Below are 20,958 nucleotides of genomic sequence, written 5' to 3' on the forward strand. Positions count from 1 at the left end.
TTTGACACAAGCCACAAATTCAGGAAAAGTTTGTGGATCTGAGGCTTGTGTCTCTATTAATCTGTTTAGATCTGACAACTGAAGCATTGTTAAGGTTGCAGAAATTTAGTTCCCCAGACAATCAAGAAAAAGCCTTTGCAAATGGGTGCTAGGTAGGCTGCGCTGTTGTGGCCAAGGATGGTTTGTGCAGTTGTTGAATGTCAAGTATGATCTCTAGTTTGGAGTAGATTGTTGTTCCTGGTGTCTAATCCTTGCAACCCCTTGATAAAACAGGCTGGGCTTCTTAAGGTCCCTGGTCAAGCGCGGAGACGGCGCCCCTGAGTCAGCTTGAAGAAGTCACGGAAGTTGAATCTCCGCCCATCAAATCCCCGTTGGACCAAGGGACCAAAGTCATTTTTGGAAAATGTGACAGGATAAATTAGGGGTATAGAAAAGAGTAAAAATTGCACTTGTGTTTCTTTTAAAATAAAAAACGGGGGACATGTTGGGAGCCAGAGTGGAATCAAACTGTACCTTGACTTGCATCAGACGGGCGGCTTTATTGTCTTATTGCTTTCTGGCCCTATTCTATGTAAATGACCTGAGAATTACCATATGAATGTAACACCTGGAGGGTCCCTGGGTCTGGAGGAGGGAAGAAGGGGGAGTGGAAAATAAACGCGGCAGTCTCGGCAGTCTTTGCCTGGACTGCGGACATCCCGGACCCGGTGTGTCTGTCTCTCTTCTTTTTCTTCCTAGTCCTTGTCCCCTATTTCAGGAACCCCAATCTGCGAACCCTGGTTTGCTGCCGGTTGGCCCCGGCACAAGCACTCTACCACTAGGCCAAACTCCTGGCCCAATTTAGAATCTTTACAATAAAAATACTAAGCCAGGGGCCAAAACAAGGCATAAGCAGAGCTATGGCTCAAGTGGCAGAATGCTAGCCTTAAGCAAGAAAGCTCAGGAACAGTGCACTGTCCCTGAGTTCAAGCCTCATGATTGACCAAAACAAAAAAAAAAATAAGTGATTGTCTTTAAATAGATGGGTTAAGGTAAAATGATGTCCTTCGAATGACCTGGAATCCAGAGTGACACGTGTCCTTACAAGAGCTGGCACGGTGGCACCACCTGAATCCCTGCACGAGTGAAGCAGAGGCAGGAGGATGGTGAGTTCTGGGCTAACCTGGACTGCATGGCAAAGGCCTGTCCCAAAGAGAAGAGGAAGAAGGGGAGGAGCAGGGAAGAAGAGAAGGAGAAGGGAAAGAAGGAGAGGAGGAAGGAAGAGGTAGAGACCAGGGTGTGATCTAGAACCCGGGGAGACCAGGGCGATAAGGAGAAGTCTGCCCTGCCCTTGACCTTGGCTTTTATACGTACGGAAGCTGAACCTGCATTACTGTTCCTGCTGTTCTCCTATCCTGATGAACACAAAATCCATAACTAGCCAGATTCTCCCCAACGAAGCTCCCCTGCCCCCCGCCTCATTTCTTACCTTCCCACCTGGCAAACATTCCTTTCATCTCCGCAGCTTCCAGACTGGCTTCCAGCTCTCCATTCTCCTGCATTACCTGCTGGGTGCTGGGATTACAGGCATGGGCTACTACAACTGGCAGATAGAAGGCTCTGTATTGTATTATTTCTGGCCTCGGGCTCTGGTGCCATCTTTTTTTCTCTGTTGGATTTCCTAGCTGAGGGGCCTACTAACTTCTCCCGTGCTGCTGGAGTTTATCAACTTCATCTTCATGGCCAGTGGATTTTCCTTTCTGTGTCCGACCAGCAGTTGGTTGATATGATTGGCTTCGTGATTCTCACACATCTGTGGCCACCATTAAGCAAATCCCCTCCCCTTTATCACACTCATACTAGGGTAGTTATTCTTCCATTAGATCATCTTCCCCATAAACACCTAGTGTCCCAGAAGGGGAGAGGAGGGGAGGGGAGGGAAGGGGGGAAGGGAAGAGGAGGGGAGGGGAGAGGAAGAGGAGGGGAGGGGAGAGGAAGGGGAGGGGAGGGGAGGGAAGGGGAGGGAAGGGGAGGGAAGAGGAGGAGGCATTGCATGGAAAAAGCTCATGGAACTCTTCTGCAGCAGCCAGCCTTCCAATCTGGGCAAACACCCCCAAATACCCACCCTCCCATTAGGGTTAAAAAGTCCAACACCAGCCAGGCACTCGCGGTGGCTCACACCTACAATCCTAGCTACTCAAGAGGCTGAGATCTGAGGATCAAGGTTCAAAGCCAGCCAGAGCACAAAAAGACCTGAGACTCTTATCTCCAGTTAACCTCTAGAAAATGAGAAGTGAGAATTGGCTCAAGGGTAGGGTGGAAGCCTGGAGCTGAAGAGCTCAGGGACAGCACCCAGGCCAAGTTCAAGCCCCATGACCCACAAAAAAAAAAAAAAAAAAGTCCAGCACCAACAGACATGGTTCATCTGAGGGGGTGGACAGAAAGGCTGTGCCTTATTTTTAGATTTTCTGTCTTGGCCACAATCATCCTGTCCCATAGCAGGCCTTCTGAAACAAAATTCTGTAGATCAAAAGGTTGATAAGAGGGTGTAGAAAATGGGCAGTTTGGTGGAAGAGCACATGCCAGGCCCTGGGTTATACCCTTATACTTCTAAGACAAGAAGAAAGGAAGGGAGGAAGGGAAGGAGGGAGGGAGGGGAATAAAAGAAGCCAGGGTCAGGAGCATGGCCTAGTGTTAGTGTGCTCCCCTCACAAGCACAAAGCCCTGGGTTTAATTCTCGGGAACCACAAACACAGAAGAAAAAAAAAAAGCCGGAAGTGGCACTATGGCTCAAGTGGCACAGTGCTAGCCTTGAGCAAAAAGTGTCCAAGGACAGTGCCCAGGCCCTGAGTTCAAGTGCCATGACTAGCAAAAAAAAAAAAAAAAAGATGAGATCTGCAGGTTCAAGTTCAAAGCCAGACTGGGCAGAAAAATCTGTAAAATGCTTATTTCTAATTAAGCAGGACCAGTATCCAGAATAGATAGATAGCTAGACAAGCAAGACTTTGAGGCCCTGAGTTTAAGCTCTGCCGCTGAATCCCCACCTCCAAAAAAAAAAATCCCTGAATAAACTAATTTCCCAGGGTTCCTTCAGCAAAGTAGACTTGGGATAGCAGGCAACAATTGTGCAGGCTGGAAGCCCTGGCTTCTGTTCTGATGCTTGGGGGCAAGGGCGGGGTGGGGGAGGATAAGAGCCAGGTTGAAAATAGAACATTGAACACAGTCAAGTTCTAGAATGAGTTTCTCCCTCGCCCTCTCTCTGTATGTACGTATGTGCAAATGACAAAAATGAAAGTCTATCCTGCCAATGGCTCAAGTTTCAGTTGAACGAGATGACACAGTCACCAGGGTGCCCGGCGAGAAGCTGGCACTGTTCTGTGCGGCTTGAGGCGCTGAGCAGTTGGCCTAGAACTCCACAGTGCTGGTTACAGTGAAGGTTCAAACCCAGATGTGTCAGAAAAACCACTCCACCCAGCCTCTCCGTGGACACAGGGGCTCATCCTTCCTGTATATGTAGCCGGCTCCCCATTTCAGTGCGGAACCCCTTGAATTTCATTAAAATCTGGAGGAAAAACCCATGATGGTATTTGAGTCCTCAAATCCCCTTCTTGCAGGTTCATGGGAAAGAAGTAGCCTACTTCCTTGGTGTTTATTTTGTGTTTGGTTGTTGGGGCCTAGCCTCCATCTCTGAGGCCTGATTCTGGCTCAGCTGCAATTAAAGGGCTTTGTCCAGGCATTTGGTCTTTTGCATACCTCTCTTAAGGCTGTGTACGTGACTCGATTGAACCCCCCGCAGTTTCGCGGGTCTCGCAGCAGCTCAAGTCTCGCGCGCTTTCCTACACCTGTCCTGCCCAGTACCTGAAAGCCCCACCCAGACCCTTAGTGGTAGCACAGAGGCCCTCTTCCTATTGGCTAGCTTCCCAGTGCCCACCTTCTCCTACCCTAACAGTATGTAACTAATTGTCTGACGCAATAAAGGAGGAGAGCATCAGAGAGAACGAGAGATCAGCAGAGATCAGCAGAGAGATCTGATGCGCTTTCATGGTTAACACTGCTTCTGACTCAGCGTGGTTTTTTCTTCCCCGGTGATTGGGGGAGGGCTGGGTCTTCGACACTTACCATCTCGCTCGGCTCCCGGGGGACTACAGGCTGGCCCTGTGTGTCCCTCCCCGTTCCTGTGTTGCTGCCCCAGAGAGGAGCAACAGCTGGTGCCCCGTGTGAGGAAACTGCCGCCCGTGTGAGGGCTCCACGTGCTCGAGAAACTCACCGCCGACGAGCTAATCGGACTGCGGGTAAGTGTACTCCCATCAAATATGGGAAAGAATGACCCTTCCCTCGACTCTCTTAAGCTCTTCCTTAAAAGTCGAGGGTTAGAGATTTTAGTTACACAGACATGTAAAGTTTGGGATACTTTAGTTAAAATCGCCCTGTGGCTGCCAACTAGCAACTTGGTAGACTGGAATACTTGGGACAAAATTGAGCATCTAATCAGAAAAGCCCAGATTAATCAAGGGGAGATTCCTCCACGAGGTGTTTCTAGTTTTTCTCCTCAACTTTTCAACCTGAGAGCTGAGTCCCCTGGGGACACAGTTAACAAAGAGAGGCCAGATGCCTCCCTTACTCCCTGCGGAGATGCTAATCTCTCATTGTCTACTGAAAGGCCAAGTTCCCCTCAGGGAGATGAGAAGGAGCCACCCTTTACCCCTCCCCCATCAAACCCAGGCCATGAGGCCTCTGTCTGTGGTCTCACAGGAGGGCCTGGGCTGCTCAGGTAGTTTTCCAACCCCCACAGCGCCAGGGCTCCATCCACCCTCAGTAGTCTCACAGGAGGGTCTGGGCCTGCCAGGGCTCCATTCACCAGACAGGCATGGTGCTTCTGAGGCCCACAAGATATTGCAGCCTTTGAGTGGAAGTGTGTCAGAAAGGCCGGAAAGCGTGACCCCAACAGACAGTGTCACTAGTGAGGCACCATTTGAACCTGGCCCGGAGTCCTGCCAGCTATTCCTGGTTAATATTGACCCGGGTGGTAACCGCCCTGCAACCGGGTATCCCTGGGAGCCTGGCGACCTTAAGGAACTCAAAAAAGCTGTCTTAGAAGTTGGCCCTAATGCTCCTTTGATGGAAGCCATCCTCCAAGGCCTTGCTAATCAACCATGTACTGCAGCCGATTGGATGGCTCTAGCCAAAGCAGGTCTTCCAGGCCCGCTTTTCATTAAGTGGTGTGCCCTGTATAAAGAAGAATGCCACCAACAGGCGGAGAGGAACCAACACGTGCAACCTGTAATCCCCATTACTTTGGGGATGCTTGCAGGGACCTCTGATCAGTACTCAACGGGGATCCAGCAGGCCGCCATCCCCCCTCCCTATCAGGATCAGATTACAGCTTTGGGCCTAGTGGCCTGGAGAAAACTGGAGGAGGGTCCCTCTGAGTCTCCGATAGCAGAAATTAACCAAAGACCAGTAGAGGACCTGTCTACTTTTGTTGATAGAGTTGAGAAAAGCATAAAAAGGAAGTCTTTAAGCCCTTGGAACTCCCCAGTATTTGTGATTAAAAAGCCTAATGGCAAGTGAAGACTACTCCAAGATTTGAGAAAAATAAATGAGAGGATGGAACTTTTTGGGATCCCCCAAAGGGGGATGCCCTGGATACCTGCCATTCCTAATGACCAATATCTCATAGTCATAGACATCAAAGACTGTTTTTTCTCTATTCCTCTCCACCCGGAAGATACTGAGAAGTTTGCCTTCTCCCTTCCTTCATTAAATTATAAGGGCCCTGATTTACGTTTTGAATGGACAGTTCTACCTCAAGGTATGGCCAATAGTCCTCCTATATGTCAGGACTATATGTCTAGAGTCTTATCCCCTCTTAACGAGGAGACAGGCTCACTTTTCTATGTATATATGGATGATATCATTATAGGAAGCCCGGACACTCAGCATTTAGATTGTCTTTTTAATAAATGTCTCCAACTGTTAAAAGTTAATGGCTTCCAGATTGCCCCAGAAAAAATCCAAAAGATACCCCCCTTTAAAATCCTGGGATCTGTCCTAACACTGGATGTTGTGTCTCCTTTAAAACCCCAATTAGCTATCCAAGATACTTATACCCTGCCCCAACTTCAAAAACTTCTTGGTGAAATTAATTGGATGAGACCATGGATCTCCATAACCACTGCAACTCTCACACCTCTTTTTGATCTCTTAAAGGCTCTTGATCTGACCTCCATAGTAACGTTGTCAGCTGATCATAAAGAGGTTCTAAATAAAATTCAATTAGCTATCAATAAAGCAGCCTTAAAGAGGTATGATCCTGCTATGCCCCTAACACTCTATGTCCTATCAGGACAGACCCTCTTTACTGCCCTTTTAGGCCAGGAAGGGGAACCTCTTCACTGGATTCACCTGTCAGTCGGAGGAACACCTAGAGTTTACTCCATGACTGACCAGATGGCAGATTGCATTGTCAAAGGACGAGACTTATCCACTCGTCTTTTTGGGAGTGAACCCCATTTTCTTATTGTCCCTTTTAGGATTAATGATTTCTCTTGGCTACAAAGAAATAATGCTAGACTTGCAATAGCCATGGAAGGCTTTCCAGGTAAAGTGGATTGTCATTATGGTCCCCATAAATGGATGCGCTCCTTTAGTCAGCTGGAGTGGCGACCTCCAAAACTTTTTCTAGGTGAAGCTGATCCCTCCTTCCCCACCGTATTCACGGATGGAGGCAAGAAGGGGGCTTCTGTTGTTATTTTCTCCCCAGGTAAAGGCAATTCTCCTGCAGTGACCCTGTTTCATGAAATACAGGGCTCAGCGCAGTTTAAGGAACTTTATGCGGTGGTCTTAGCTCTATATGAGGTTACTGGTCCTCTTAACCTATTCTCAGATAGCCTGTATGTGGTCAATTTGTTACCTAACCTCATAGAAGCTCATATTAAACTTGATAGTAACCCCATCACTCCTTTGATGATTCAAGCTAGAAATTTGCTCAAACAAAGGATTGCTCCTATGTTTATTCAACATCTGAGGGGACATCAAAGCCTTCCAAGTATTTTGACCAAAGGCAATGCCCTCGCTGACCAGTTAGCCTCTAATCCTGAATGTTACACTTTACAGGAGGCTATCTCTTTCCATCGGCTCACGCATGCCAACTGGAGGGGACTACACCACCGATTTCCCCAAGTCGCTATTAAAGACCTAAAAAAGATTATTAGGACCTGCAAGTCGTGTCACCCTTTCTTACAGGTTCCACCGCTCCAAATGGGTGGTGTCAACCCTCAAGGCCTTAGGCCTAATAATCTGTGGCAAACGGATGTTACACATTTTCCCTTTTTTGGAAAACTTAAATACATTTTTTTAACAATAGACACCTTTTCCCATGCCTGTTGGGCTACAGCCCATTCTGGGGAGAGAGCTAAACATGCTATCAGTCATTTTCTTCAATGTTTTGCTACTCTCGGATTGCCAGACCAAATAAAAACCGATAACGGTCCGTGTTTTGTAAGCAAGTCTCTTGATGACTTCTTTAAACAATGGCAAATTACCCATACTACTGGCATCCCTCATAATCCCAGAGGACAAGCAATAGTAGAAAGATATAACCATGTCCTTAAATCTCAATTAATAAAACAAAAAAGGGGGAATACACTCCCCCCCCATGATCAGCAAAAGATGGCTTTGTTTACTCTCAATATTTTAAATTTTGCCAAAGGGGAACATCTCTCACCCTTCCAGAAACATTGGACAACTTCTATTCCCTATCGAACTGTCTATGTCCGGTGGAAGGACCCCCTTAATGGGGAGTGGAGGGGCCCTGACCCCCTCATTACAGCTGGAAGAGGATTTGGTTGTGTTTTCCCCACTGATGAAACAAAGCCAATTTGGGTCCCTACAAGGGATCTTAAATATTGTCCCCAAATATGGAGGGACCCCAATAATATTGATGAAGACCCAGAAGGCTCTCTGCCTCCTGAGGATATCTCTCTCTCTCTTCTTTTTCAGAATAAATGATGGACCTTACAGTGCTGATCCTGTTTCTTCTTGGAGTCAAGATACCCATCATCAACATCCTCTGGACCGGACTGCGCAGATGGCTACCCTATGTCCTTCCATTCCTTGGTCCTATACCCCTCTTGTTCTTACTCTTAACTTTTGGGCCCTGTGTTATCAATAAGGTTACAATTCATTCAAAGCAGGATAGAATCCATTCAGTTGATGAACGAATCCATTCTGTTGATGAACGTACAGGTGCATTACCAGAGGCTTGCTACCAATGCCAACGACTGCTATTACCAAGGAGAGCCCAATGACGAGGAGGGATCCCTCGACTCCCCTTAGATGTCTCCCCGAGAGCCAATGACGGGTAAGATCTCTGGAGCGGGGACAACCTAAGACAGGCCCGGGGGTGATCTGTACTGTGGGACAGAAGGCCGCAGAGCGCTCAATGACGGGTAAGATCCCCTGAAGGGGACGACCTAAGACAGGGGCTTTGCGCGCTTGTCCCCCCTGTTCTAATAAACAAAAAAGGGGGAATTGTTGGGGCCTAGCCTCCATCTCTGAGGCCTGATTCTGGCTCAGCTGCAATTAAAGGGCTTTGTCCAGGCATTTGGTCTTTTGCATACCTCTCTTAAGGCTGTGTACGTGACTCGATTGAACCCCCCGCAGTTTCGCGGGTCTCGCAGCAGCTCAAGTCTCGCGCGCTTTCCTGCACCTGTCCTGCCCACTACCTGAAAGCCCCACCCAGACCCTTAGTGGTAGCACAGGGGCCCTCTTCCTATTGGCTAGCTTCCCAGTGCCCACCTTCTCCTACCCTAACAGTATGTAACTAATTGTCTGACGCAATAAAGGAGGAGAGCATCAGAGAGAACGAGAGCTCAGCAGAGATCAGCAGAGAGATCTGATGCGCTTTCATGGTTAACACTGCTTCTGACTCAGCGTGGTTTTTTCTTCCCCGGTGATTGGAGGAGGGCTGGGTCTTCGACACTTACCATCTCGCTCGGCTCCCGGGGGACTACAGGCTGGCCCTGTGTGTCCCTCCCCGTTCCTGTGTTGCTGCCCCAGAGAGGAGCAACATTTGGTTGCTTTTCTTCTCTCATGAATAAAGGATGTTAAATAGTAAGACGTGCAGTGAAATCCAGACTCCAAGACTTCAGTTACCCAAAGCTGACATGTTCAAGCATTGGGTGTGTGCACAAATATTTACTTACTCGTGGTCATTCTGAACTTTTTATTTTTATTTTATTTTATTTGTTGGTTATAGGACTTGAACTCAGGGTCTGGGCGCTGTCCCTGAGCTCTTTTGCTCAAGGCTTCCACTTGGGGCCACAGCTGTGCTTTCAACTGTCTGGTGGTCAATGGGAGATCAGAGTCTCATGGACTTTTGTGCCCAATCTGGCTTTGAACTGGGATCCTCAGAGCTCAGCCTCCTGAATAGCTAGGATTACGGACATGAGCCACTGGTGCCCGCTGGCAACCTTTCTGTGTTTTGACTAGATTGGGGATTAAATTCCAGACCTCTTAGTTGCTAGGTAAACACTCTAACGCTTGAGCCACGCCTCTACAGTTAAGCCACACCCACAAGATAAGTCACGCCCCCACCACCAACATAAATTTGGCTTCTGAGTCACACCCCAGGCCAAAGCCAAAAGCTACTTCTGTGCCATGCTCCCATAGCTAAGCCACCCCTGCCAATATGACAAGCCCCCGGAGCTAAGCCACACCCCCAAAGCTAAGCTGCACTCCTACTGCTTGAGCCAGAATACAGATTGTCCTTTCCCAATATGTCTTGTGTTCTAATCCTCAAAGCTTATTTGTTACCTTTCCAGGCAAAAGGACTTTGCAGCTGTGGTTAACTTATGAGTCTTCAGACAGGTGATACACACCTATAATCCCAGCACACAGGGTCTGAAGTATAAGCATCACGAGTTCCAGGACAGCCTGAGCTCCATAACAAGATTCTGTCTCAAAATATGTGCACGTATTCTTTTGTTGCCACTTTCTCTTTTCCTTCCCTTCTGTCTCCGTGTGCCTCCATCACAAGATGGAGGCCTGAAGTTTGCTCTCCCCCCAGTAAACCCTTTTCTGCCTAAAAAAAAAAAAAATGCATGCACACATGTGTACATACACAAACACACTCACAATCAGGCAGGGTGGCTCATGGTTGTAATCCCAGCTACTCAGGAAGCTGAGATCTGAGGACTGCAGTTTGAAGCTTACCTGGGCAGGAGAGTCTTATCTCCAACTAACCACCCAAAATCAGAAATGGAGCTGTAGCTCAAGTGACAGAGTGCCAGCCTTGAGTGAAAAAGTTCAGGGACAATGCACAAGCTCTGAAAAGAAAACACTTGCCTGGGTGCAGAAGACCCCAGCACCCAAAGAAAGTCTACAAATTCAGTGAAGCTGAAGGAAAAACTCTTGTTAACAATGCATGAGCTCTTCTCCACAGCACAGCAGCTGATACACAGCTGGTCTGAACTTCCAGCACCTTTACCAGCCTTCAGCTGCAACTGAAACTACTCAAAGAGAGAGTTCAAATTCCCCATGTGGGGGCAAGCCCACTCCTTAACATGACACAAACCCCCACCCTCTGTCGGTCTTTCTCAGAACGGAGGAATGTCCAGCACTGTTGAAGAAGCTGTGACTTCTCATCCAGTTGAAGAATTCTACCCAGGCCAGGCATGGTCACTTCTGCATTTCATCTTAATTACTTGGAAGACTGAGGTCAAAAGTGGTAGAGTGCTTGTCTAGCATGCACGAAAACCTGGGTTTGATTCCTCAGTACCACATACATAAGAAAAAGCTGGAAATAGTGCTGTGGCTCAAGTGGTAGAGTGCTAGCCTTGAGCAAAAGAAGCTTAAGGACAGTGTCCAGGCCCTGAGTTCAAGCTCCAGGACTGGCAAAAAAAATAAAAAAAAAAATTTAAAAAAATACATTAAAAAAAAAAGTCTAAAAGTTCCAAGCCAGCCATGGCAGAAAAGTTCAACCCATTATAACCAAAAACTCTGGGCACAGTGGTACCCACCTGCTATTCCAGCGATGACAGGAACCATAAAATAGGAAAATGGAGGTCTAGATGTGAGCCAGGGGGAAAGCAAGACCCTACCTCCAAAATGAGCAGTATAGAAAAAAAAAAACAAAAACAAAACAGAGCTGAAGGCAAGGCTCGGTGTCAGAGCACCAGGAGGACCGAAGTTCAAGGCCAGTCTAGACAAAAGGTTAACAAGAAGCTGGGCATGTTGGCCGGGAGTTTGGCCTAGTGGTAGAGTGCTTACCTAGAATACACAATGACCCAGGTTTGGTTCCTTGGTACCACAGACATAGAAAAAAGCCAGAAGTGGTGCTGTGGCTCAAGTGGTAGAGCCCTCGCCTTGAGAAAGTCCAAGAACAGTGCTCAGGCCCTGAGTTCAAGCCCAGGACTGGCAAAAAAAAAAAAAAAGAAGAAGAAGAAGAAGCTAGGTGTGGTGTCTCACGCTTGGAATACTAAATACTCAGGAGGCTGAGATCTGAGGATGGAGGTTCAAAGCCAGCCCGGGCACTAAAGTCCATGAGACATTTTTTTGCCAGTCTTGGGGCTTGAACTCAGGACTTGAGCACTATCCTTGGTCTTTTTCCTCAAAGCTAGCACTCTACCACTTGAGCCACAGCATTATTCCTGGCTTTTCTATGTATGTGGTGTCAAGGAGTGGAACCCGGGTCTTCATGCATGCTAGCCAAGCACTCTGCCACTAGGCCAAACTCCGGGCCTCAGGAGACTTTTATCTCCAGTTAACCACTAGAAAACTGGAAGTGGTGCTGTGGCTCAAGGGGTAGCCTTGAGCTGAAGAGCTCAGGGACAATGCCCAAGCCCAGAGTTCAAGTCCCATGACAAAACAAAACAAAAAGGTTATCAAGACACCATCTCCACAAGAAGGCTAGACAGGATGGTACATGCCTGGCACCCCGGCTATGTGGGAGGGATAAGAAAGAGGATGGTAAAAGTCCCTCCAATTAGCATATCCATCTAAATAACATAGTCATCTAAGTAACATATCTAACAAGGGCATGTAAGTTACATGTGCACCTAATTGGCATATTCATCTAATTAACACGCCTATTTAAATAACAGGTTTGTCTAACATACCTATCTAATGACCAGAGCCTTGTAAAAAAACACATGACCGATTGGCATGCCATCTAATTTGCATATCACCTGATTGGTAGATATCTAAGTAGCATGTCTAATGTGGTCATGTAAATCACACATTTATCTAATTAGCATGTCCATCTAAATAACGATCTTCTAAGTAACATCCTTTGGACATATTTGTTTAATTAACATATCCATCTAACTGGCATACTCGTCTTCAGAGTTTTGGGGTTTTTAAGGGGGGGGAGAGGATTTAACCCTTCACTGATGTTCTACAGTCTGTACACCAGCATTAAGTAGAGCTATTATCTGGCTCCAGACACTTCCCTCTGTGCCCGGTTCACCGCCATGCCAGGCGGCTGGCTTAGCCCCACACACTGGGCACTCTCTCCTCCAGTTTCACCCCTGACTTCCTTCCTTTGAACGGTTGAATAATAGTCCACCGCTCCGCGCATATAAATCACACCTACTTTCTCCATTCAGCCCGAATGCATAGGCTGGTTCCTTGCCATGGTCATTGTGAACAGTGCCATTTTTTACCCCCAGTCCTGGGGCTTGAACTCAGGGCCTGAGCACTGTCCTTGGGCTTTTCTCAAGGCTAGAGCTCAACTACTTGAGCCACAGCACCACTTCTGGCTTTTCCTATGTAAGTGGTAGCAAGGAATCAAACTCAGGGCTTTGTGCATGCTAGGCAAGCATTCTACCACTAGGCCAAACTTCTGGCCCTGAATGGTGCCATTCTGAACTTGGGGGTACAGGGCTCATCCCGTAGCACTTGGATGAGGAGGGTACACCCCAGAGGCCTACAAGTAAGGTGGGGAGTAGTCTCCGCTCCCACCTGAGTCTAGGAGAAGCACCAGAGTCCTTCCTTCCTAGTAAATGCTTGTGCCAGGGCAGAAAGAAAGTGAAGCTCCTCCTAGCAGGCTGGGAACCCCCCCCCCTCCCGCCGCCCAGGACTGCACGCAGGTGTATTCAAGACTTCTTTCTCAAAATGAGCCCTGAACCACTCTCGTTACGCAAATGAGCCCTGCAAGGCGCTAGGCTGTGAACCCAGGAAACATGCCCAAGCATGCTGCCCTGTCCTGCACACCAAAACACACAAGTTGAAAACACACCCTGTGGGCAGAGCCTGCTCCTCACCCGGGGGCCTCAGACTCCCCCAGGACATGTCACTCAGCTAGCCAGCAAGTCAGGGAACTTATACTTGTAGCATGTATTCCACTTAGTTGGTGATCCTGGGGTTTGAACTCAGGACCTTGCACTTGCCAAGTAGGTACTCTACCTCTTGAACTACATCTTTTTTGCTTTAGTTATTTTTTTTTTAAATTGATCCTCACCTACCCTCTGTTTTGTTTGGTTGCCCAGATTGGCCTCAGGCTGAAATCCTTCCTCTTAGAGGAGGGGATTGGGAATACATCACCATTCCCCCCACACTACCCAGAATAAAAGATTCTTCAGATCCTAGATTCTCCACCATCCCAGTAGCTGGGATTATAGGTATGAGCCACGGAGCCTGACCAAAGCTGGGTTTTTAGGTACGAGGTCCAAACTCGCCTGGACACCCACCCCTATAGGTCAAATAAAGAGATCGGGTGAGCCAAGAGCCAGTGGCTCATGCCTGTCATCCTAGCTAACTTGCAGGAGGCTAACTTTCTCACCCTGGCTGGCTTTGAACCATGATCCTCAGATCTCAGCCTCTTGAGTAGCTAGGATGACAGACGTGGTCTAGCCACATGCTCATATCTGTCATGCTAGGTGCTCAGAGGACTGCGATATGAAGGATCCAGGCTCAAAACCAGCACAGGTAGAAAAACCTGTGTGTCTCCATCTCCAATTAGCCATCAAAACGGGGATGATGTGGGCTCAAGTGGTAAAGCACAAGCCTAACTATCCAGAAGGCCATGAGTTCAAACCCCAGTGCAAGAAGGAGGAGGAGGAGACTCCATCTCTACAGGCCAGCTCACAACCTCCACTCGCTGCGAGTTTCCAAGCCTTAGGTCTGTGACGTAGCACAACCCGTTCCCATTTACACCGCTGAAAAGAAGACTGGCAAAACCACTCAAGCCTCGTGATACAAAAAGCTGCCAATATTCTCAGTTCTTCCTGGAACTCATTCTCAGCATTACCGGGCATCACTGACTGCTACTTCCTTTTTTATTTTTGTCTTTTAAATTTTATTATTATTTTATTTATTTTTGGCTGGTGCTGGGCTTTCAAGTCAGGGGCTTGACATGGCTGTGGCAGGTGCTCTTATCACTTAGCCACGCCCCCTAGGTTTTCCCCATGCCCTACTTCCTGAGCCTCCCTCTCAGAGCCACGCCCACCGCCTCCTGAGCCACGCCCCCTTTTTACATTTATTTCTGGATAGTGTGTCTCTCCTGGTGTGGCCTGGGACTGGGCTGGAACTCCACATCCTCTCAGCCTCTTTTTTTTTTTTTTTTGGTGGGTCATGGGGTAGGGCGCTGTCCCTGAGCTCTTCAGCTCAAGGCTCCTGCCCTATCCTTGAGCCAAGCCTCACTTCCCATTTTCTAGAAGTGAATTAGAGATAAGAGTCTCAGGTCCTTATGTGTCCGGGCTGGCTTTGAACCTTAATCGTCAGATCTCAGTTTCTTGAGTAGCTAGGATTACAGGCATGAGCCTCTGTGCCCAGCTGATTTTTTTTTTTTTTTTTTTTTGCCAGTCCTGGGCTTGAGCTCAGGGCCTGAGCACTGTCCTTGGACTTTCTCAAGGCTAGAGCTCTACCACTTGAGCCTCAGCACCACTTCCAGCTTTTTTCTATGTATGTGGTACCAAGGAATCAACCCTGGGTCTTTGTGCATGTTAGGCAAGCACTAGGCCAAACTCCCGGCCCTACCCCAGCCTCTTGAGTGCTGGGATTACAGCCCATCACTACCCCTGTGGGTTTCACCACTTCCTTTTCAAAACTCATTCCTTGTGCTGTTCATTTTTCTGTTTCCTGCCTGGTTGTCCCCATCTCCCCGCTTTTCCCGCCTTCTCTCATGGAACCTGTTGTTTCGGTGGTGTTCTTTTCTCCTCCATCTACATGTGTGTTCCTAAGTGATTCCTCCTTATCCAAAACCTGCCTTATAGGAATATACCACTACACTCAAAATGACATCCCACCCATTTTAAAACATCATGTCAGTTTGGGACCCGGACCCCACCCCACCCCCCAAGCTCTGGGGCCTATAGGACAGCATGTGACAGCCACAGTTACCAACACCCCTGCTTGCCTGGACACGGTGACCCTAACAAACACAGGGGAAGTTGAAAATCTCCTAAAGAGCCAATGCACAGAATATGCCTGACCACCAGACATCAGAGCTCAGCTCAGCCAATCTTAAACAGGCTCAGAACACCTCTAACCAGGCTGGAGAGGGAGAGTGATCTCACTCTGCCTGGTATAGTGCCTCACGCCTGTAATTCCACGTACTATTGGGAAGGCAAAGATGGGTAAAACTGCAGTTCAAAGTCACTGGTGTGCTGGAATGCATACCAACCCTGGAGGGACATGTATCTGAGGCAAGAGCTCGGTCCAAGACAGACCCTGGCCAAAATTCAAGATCCTATCCTAAAAATTGCTAAAGCAAAAAAAAAAAAAAAAGGCTAGAACAAAGCGAGGTGCTGGTGGCTCGTGCCTATAATCTAGCTACTCCAAAAGCTGAGATCTGAGGATAGCTGTTCAAAGCCAGTCTGGGCAGGAAAGTCTGGGAGATTCTCCTTAACTACCAAAAAGCCAGAAGTGGAGCTATGGCTCAAGTGGTAGAGCACCAGCCTTTAGGAAAAAATAAAATTAAAAAACTCAGGGACAGTGACAGTGACCAGGCCTTGAGTTCAAGACTTAGACTGAGTCAAGCTGTAGATCACCTGTTTAGCAAGAACAAGGTCCTAAGTTCCAACCCCTAAGTACGTCAATAATAATAGTAATAATAATTATTATTATAAGTATGATCTCACATAAAAACTTTACATAAGCCAGGAGCTGGTGGCTCACACCTGTAATCCTAGCTACACAGAAGGCTGAGGTATAAGGATCAAAGATCAAAGCCAACCCAAGCAGAAAAGTCCCTGTGAGACTTTTATCTCCAAAGAATCAATCAACTAGAAGTGGTATTGTGGCTCAAAAGTAGCAGAGCAACTAGCCTTGAGCCAACAGGGCCCAGGAACAAGCCCCAGGACCCACAAACACTACATGAAATTATAAGTTGAACCATCATACATCGTGGGCTCTCTATCTGTAATAACACTTTTCCTTGCGAAATAAGTAATTTTCACTGTAAATGGATTTTCACACCGTATTTTCCTTCATGAGAGAGGATGGGGTGTCAACACTTCCTGGATCCAACCAGAACCACTGCTTTGCTGAATCAGATAATGGCTTTAAGATAGAAATCAGATCTCTGGTTTCCTACTTAATTTACATTGTAACCACTGCAGAAAGCTTTCTTCTACATTTAAATCTACCAGAAGTCTAAGGCTCAACAAAGGAAGCCCAGCTCTGGGTGGCTCGTGCCGAGCTACAGAAGGCTGAGATCTAAGAATCACAATTTGAAGCCAACCAGAATAGGAAAGTCTATGAGACACTTATCTCTAATTAATCTCCAAAAAAAGCCAGAAATGGAGCTGTGGCTTAAGTGGTAGAATGCTAACCTTGAGCAGAAAAGCTATGGAACAGCATTCAGACCCTGAGTTCAATCAAACCCCAGTACCAGAAAAAACAAACAAAAAATAACTCATGAAAGGAGCATGGATTTGTAGCACTTATCATTCCTCAGTTGAAACCCTCACCTCTGAATTACAGGTCCCCCTAAAACAGAAATCTCTGAACAGAACTGTACAGCAGCTAAGACACTGCATGCCAGCACACTCAGGTGCAGAAAGTCTAGAGAAGGAAAATGGAAATTAAAAAAAAAATCTCGCTAGAGGCTTGGAGTGTTGCCTAGTGGTAGAGTACTTGACCAACATACACGAAGCTCTGGGTTTGATTCCTCCATACCACATACACAGGAAAAAGCTGGAAGTGGTGCTGTGGCTCAAGGGATAGAGCCCTAGCCTTGAGCAAAAATTGTCCAAGGACCAAGCTCAGGCCCTGAATCCAAGCCCCAGGACTGACACGAAAAGAAAAGCACTAAGGAATACAGTAATTGTGGTTCTTAAGGAAGGTGACTGAAGTCCAGCAGAGAAAACGTTCAATACATGGTAAATATGAACTTTCCAGTCCTCTCTCTCTCTCTCTCTCCTCCCTGCACCCGGCTGGCAGCCAGCTACCTTCTCAACCTCTAATTTCCTTTGGCAAGTCCCTCATGTATCTATCCCCATCTCTATCTCAGTCTCCTGTGGGCTTTGTCTCTGGGGACCACGCTCTCTGTGAAGGGTGGGGGTAGGACGTTTGTCCTATTTTGTTACCCCCCCAAGTCAAACTAGGAGCTGGAGCTGGAGGACTGGTCTGTGGCACAGTGCTCACTGCTGAGTTCTACTGCCCAACACTGCAAAAAGGAAGAGAGGTGGGCACAGTGGCTCACACCTGTAATCCCAGCCACTCAGGAGGCTGAGATCTGAGGATTGGAGTTTGGAAGTCAGTCTGGGCAGGAAAGTCCCTGAGAAACTTATCTCCAATGAACCATCAGAAGACTGGAAGTGGAGCGATGGCTCGTAGTGCTAGCCTTGAGCAAAAGAGCTTGGAAATAATGCCCAGAACCTGAGTCCAAGTCCTGTGACCCATAAATAAATAAATTATGGCTTTAAAAAAATATATATATATCTTTTGGCCCCCTTCCCAGCACATGGCAGGCACCCAGTAAATATAGGTGCAGTGCATTCATTTATTTAAGTAATATAAAATAAGGTGGCTGCGTTGCAGCTCGGAATAAATATGTTTGAGGCAGAAGGGATGAAGTCCTGAGAAAAAAGGGGTTCCCCCACAGAGCCCCACGAGGTAGATCAGTCGGAAGGAAAGAAGGGAGGGTGGCAGCAGTCACGTGAAGAGCTCTTCCGGGACTTCTCCGGTTATCCGGAAAAGGCCAAAGACGGCGTGGGGAGCCAGCTGCCACGCGTGGGGCGCCCCAGCCCCTCCACGCAGGTGGGCACTCAGGCGGACACTGAGGCGCTGGCCGCTCTGGAGGGGCACCAAGTGACCCCAGAACCCCCTGGTTGAATTTGAATCCAAACCCTTGGAGGAGCTAATCTGAGGCAATGTGACAGTCAGGACCAGGTCTGTGGCCTCCGCTGGTGGTGGCTGCAGCTGAAGAGTCAGTGACACTTGCCCCTGTGGTGGCGGGCCAGCCATCATCACCCGAGCCAGCTGCATTCGCAAGAACACAAAGTAGACTCCGGCCTCTGCCATCACCAGCTGGTGACTGTCCTCATCGTAGCTGAGGTCAGGGGACAGGAAGACACCTGCCAGCCCCCGCTTGCTATGCCAGCTCAGGGTTCCATTGACCAGTGACACTGGGGGCAAAAGGAGAAGAGAGGTTGCTGAGGACACAGGGTGGCTGGGCTCGAAGGGAGCAGGCCTCAGTTTAAAGTGGGGAGAAGATGGAAGGGACAGATGAGAGGAAAAGATGCCAAGAGGAGGAGCACAAAGTATGTGTTGAGAGAAGAGTTACTCAGGAAGCTGCAATCTGAGGATCTGGGTTCAAAGCCAGCCTAGGCAGGAAAGTCCATGAGACTGTAGAATGAATCTCCAGAAAACTGGAAGTGGAGCCATGGCTTTAAAATGGTAGAATGCTCAGCCTTGAGCCAAAAAAAAACTCAGGGAAAGTGGCCAGACTCTGAGTTTAAGCCCCACTACCAACAAAACAAAGAGAGAAGGGCAAAGAGACCAGACAAAGGGCAAAAGCTGGCTCACACCTGCCATCCTAGCTACAGAGGAGGCAGAGACCTGAGGATCGAGATCGGAGGCCACCTAGGGCAGGAAAACCCATGAGACCCTTATCTCCAATGAACCACCAACAAGCCGGAAGTGGGGCTGTGGCTCTAGGGGTAGAGCACGAGCCTTGAGTGAAAAAAAGTTAAGTGAGAGCACAAGGCGGTGAGTTCAAGCCCCAAGACCAATACAAGAGAGAGGAGGTATGGATGAGGGAGGAAAAAAGGCGGGGCAAGGCATCCCTGTGTGTGGAGGGGGAAGAGTTCAGACCCTTCAGAGTCACAACATGTTGGGGGGGGGAAACCCCAGCTCAGCTGCATTGGAGGGATGGGCTCTGATGAGAAAAGGAGGGAACCATGACCTTGGGGGAGAGCTGGGAGGTTGGGAAGGGAGGGAAGGTAGCTGGGAGGGCGGGGTTGGGGTCAGCCAGGCCTTCTCTACCCTTCTCTCGGATGCCCTTCTGTTGAGACAGAGGACAGATCCGCAACACTCACCATTTTTGGCCAGCAGCTTGGCAAATGTTGCCTGTCCCTGGAAAGAGAGGAAGGGAAGGATGAAGAGGGTGGGGGGGGTATGCCCATCTCCACGGCCCCGGGGACAATTGGGGGTCACACCCTTGCCTGACCTCCAAGCTCCTTCTCCTCTCCCCCTTCCCCTGCCAAAGAACACAGAAAACCAGAAGTGTCCTAGATGACAATCGAGGGTCCCCAAACGGTAGGGGTCTCCTTCCCCAGTCCTGGGGCACATCTGGGAACAAGGAACTTGCAAAGGCTAAGAAGGCGCATGCCCCATCCAAGAGCTGAATGGAGACAGCTCCCCAAAGAGAACAGCCGGGGTCCCAGTCTCTGCATTGGGGTGCAGAAAGACAGTTCCAAGAGGGAGCGCGATCAGAAGGGGGTCTCACCTGCTGGGGTGCGTGTGGGGGCCCGGCTTGGGCGCCACGGGGCAGGAGGCCGTCGGGGGGCGCCATCGGGAGGGCCACGGAGCCCCGGGTCGCCCCCCATAGCAGCAGCAGCAACACCAGCACCAGCAGCAGCAGCGCGGTGGCACCGAAGGTGACACACAGAGTCCAGGGCGCACAGCAGGGGCGGCGCGCGCTGGGCGCCTCGGGGTCCGCGGAGGCCTCGGGGCGCAGCTCCATGGCCGCGGGCAGCGGGAGGCCGTGGGTGGCGGTGGCCCGCGGTGGCCCGCCTTTATACCGTCCGGAAGCACTGCTTTCCGGGGCGGCCCCGCGGGGATCCCGCGTTCCCAGTCACTCACTGGGGGAACTTGCCTGCCCGCCCTCCTCTCCGCCCGCACTTCGGGGCGGGGAGCCTCCCACGTGGTCGTCCCCCCCTCGACGGGCGTCCCTTCTGGGGATTCCTGGTAACGGTCTCTCCTCTGGTCTCCCCCGGCCCCCCCTCCCCCCGTCTTTTTCCTCTGCGTCCCTGCCCGGTGTTTCTAGATCTCTTTTTTTTGCCATGTGCGCCCATCCCGTAGTTTGGATTCGGGATCCCGGGCGCCGCCCCTGCGAGGCCGGCACCGCTGCCACCCGAGCCGCAGCGCCACGCCCGTCCCCTCCCCGCGGGGCTCCCCTGCCCTGGCTGGCTTTGAACCTCCAGCCTCCATCCTCAGCTCTCAACCTCCTGCATAGCTGGGCTAGCTCCCTCTCTCGCTTTCAGGTTCTTGGCTCTCTGCATTGCTTGCTCCTCCTCGCAAGCTCCTAGCACCCCGCCTCGGAGACTCCCTCCCCACCAGGGTCCCCTCAAACTCAGCGCTCTCGCAGAGGAGTCAGAGAAATCTAGGTTTCACCCCAACACAGAAACAGGCTTAGCATCCCATTCCCTGCCTTCCCCTACGGGGGGACCCCTGGGCCTTCCCTGGCCTGCCCCCACCCACCTACTGGAGGCTTCCTGTCAAAAGCTCTTTGGGACCCCTAAAGCAGAAGGCTGGAGAGTCCAGAGGGAAAATTTCCCCCCTGTGGCCAAGGACTCGTCTGAACACGTTTAG

The 20,958-nt window shown here is 49.4% G+C and overlaps 1 protein-coding gene and 1 long non-coding RNA gene across 2 annotated transcripts in view; both read right to left on the reverse strand.

Moving 5' to 3' along the window:
* The window catches only part of LOC150068645 (uncharacterized), a 44,161-nt gene that overhangs the window by 12,914 nt on the left and 10,289 nt on the right, over nucleotides 1–20,958 (reverse strand). The gene's annotated exons all lie outside the window — the stretch shown is intronic.
* Tnfsf9 (TNF superfamily member 9) lies at nucleotides 18,055–20,110 on the reverse strand. Its single transcript, XM_090351118.1, has 3 exons — nucleotides 19,874–20,110; nucleotides 19,464–19,500; nucleotides 18,055–18,551 (listed from the first exon to the last, which is right to left on the reverse strand). Exons 1-3 carry the CDS (start codon nucleotides 20,108–20,110, stop codon nucleotides 18,079–18,081), a joined length of 747 nt encoding a protein of 248 aa, XP_090207244.1. The 3' UTR covers nucleotides 18,055–18,078.

Source organism: Megascapheus bottae, chromosome 1, assembly GCF_031878675.1.
Source record: "Megascapheus bottae isolate mThoBot1 chromosome 1, mThoBot2.hap1, whole genome shotgun sequence".
Taxonomy (NCBI): domain Eukaryota; kingdom Metazoa; phylum Chordata; class Mammalia; order Rodentia; family Geomyidae; genus Megascapheus; species Megascapheus bottae.

Excerpts from the sequence above, each read along its gene's own strand:
- Tnfsf9 (XM_090351118.1), bottom strand. The coding sequence starts at position 20,110 with ATGGAGCTGCGCCCCGAGGCCTCCGCGGACCCCGAGGCGCCCAGCGCG. Across the intron at positions 19,501-19,873 it reads CCCCACACGCACCCCAGCAG|GGACAGGCAACATTTGCCAA; the intron begins GTGAGACCCCCT and ends CTCTCTTTCCAG. Across the intron at positions 18,552-19,463 it reads CAAGCTGCTGGCCAAAAATG|TGTCACTGGTCAATGGAACC; the intron begins GTGAGTGTTGCG and ends TTTTGCCCCCAG.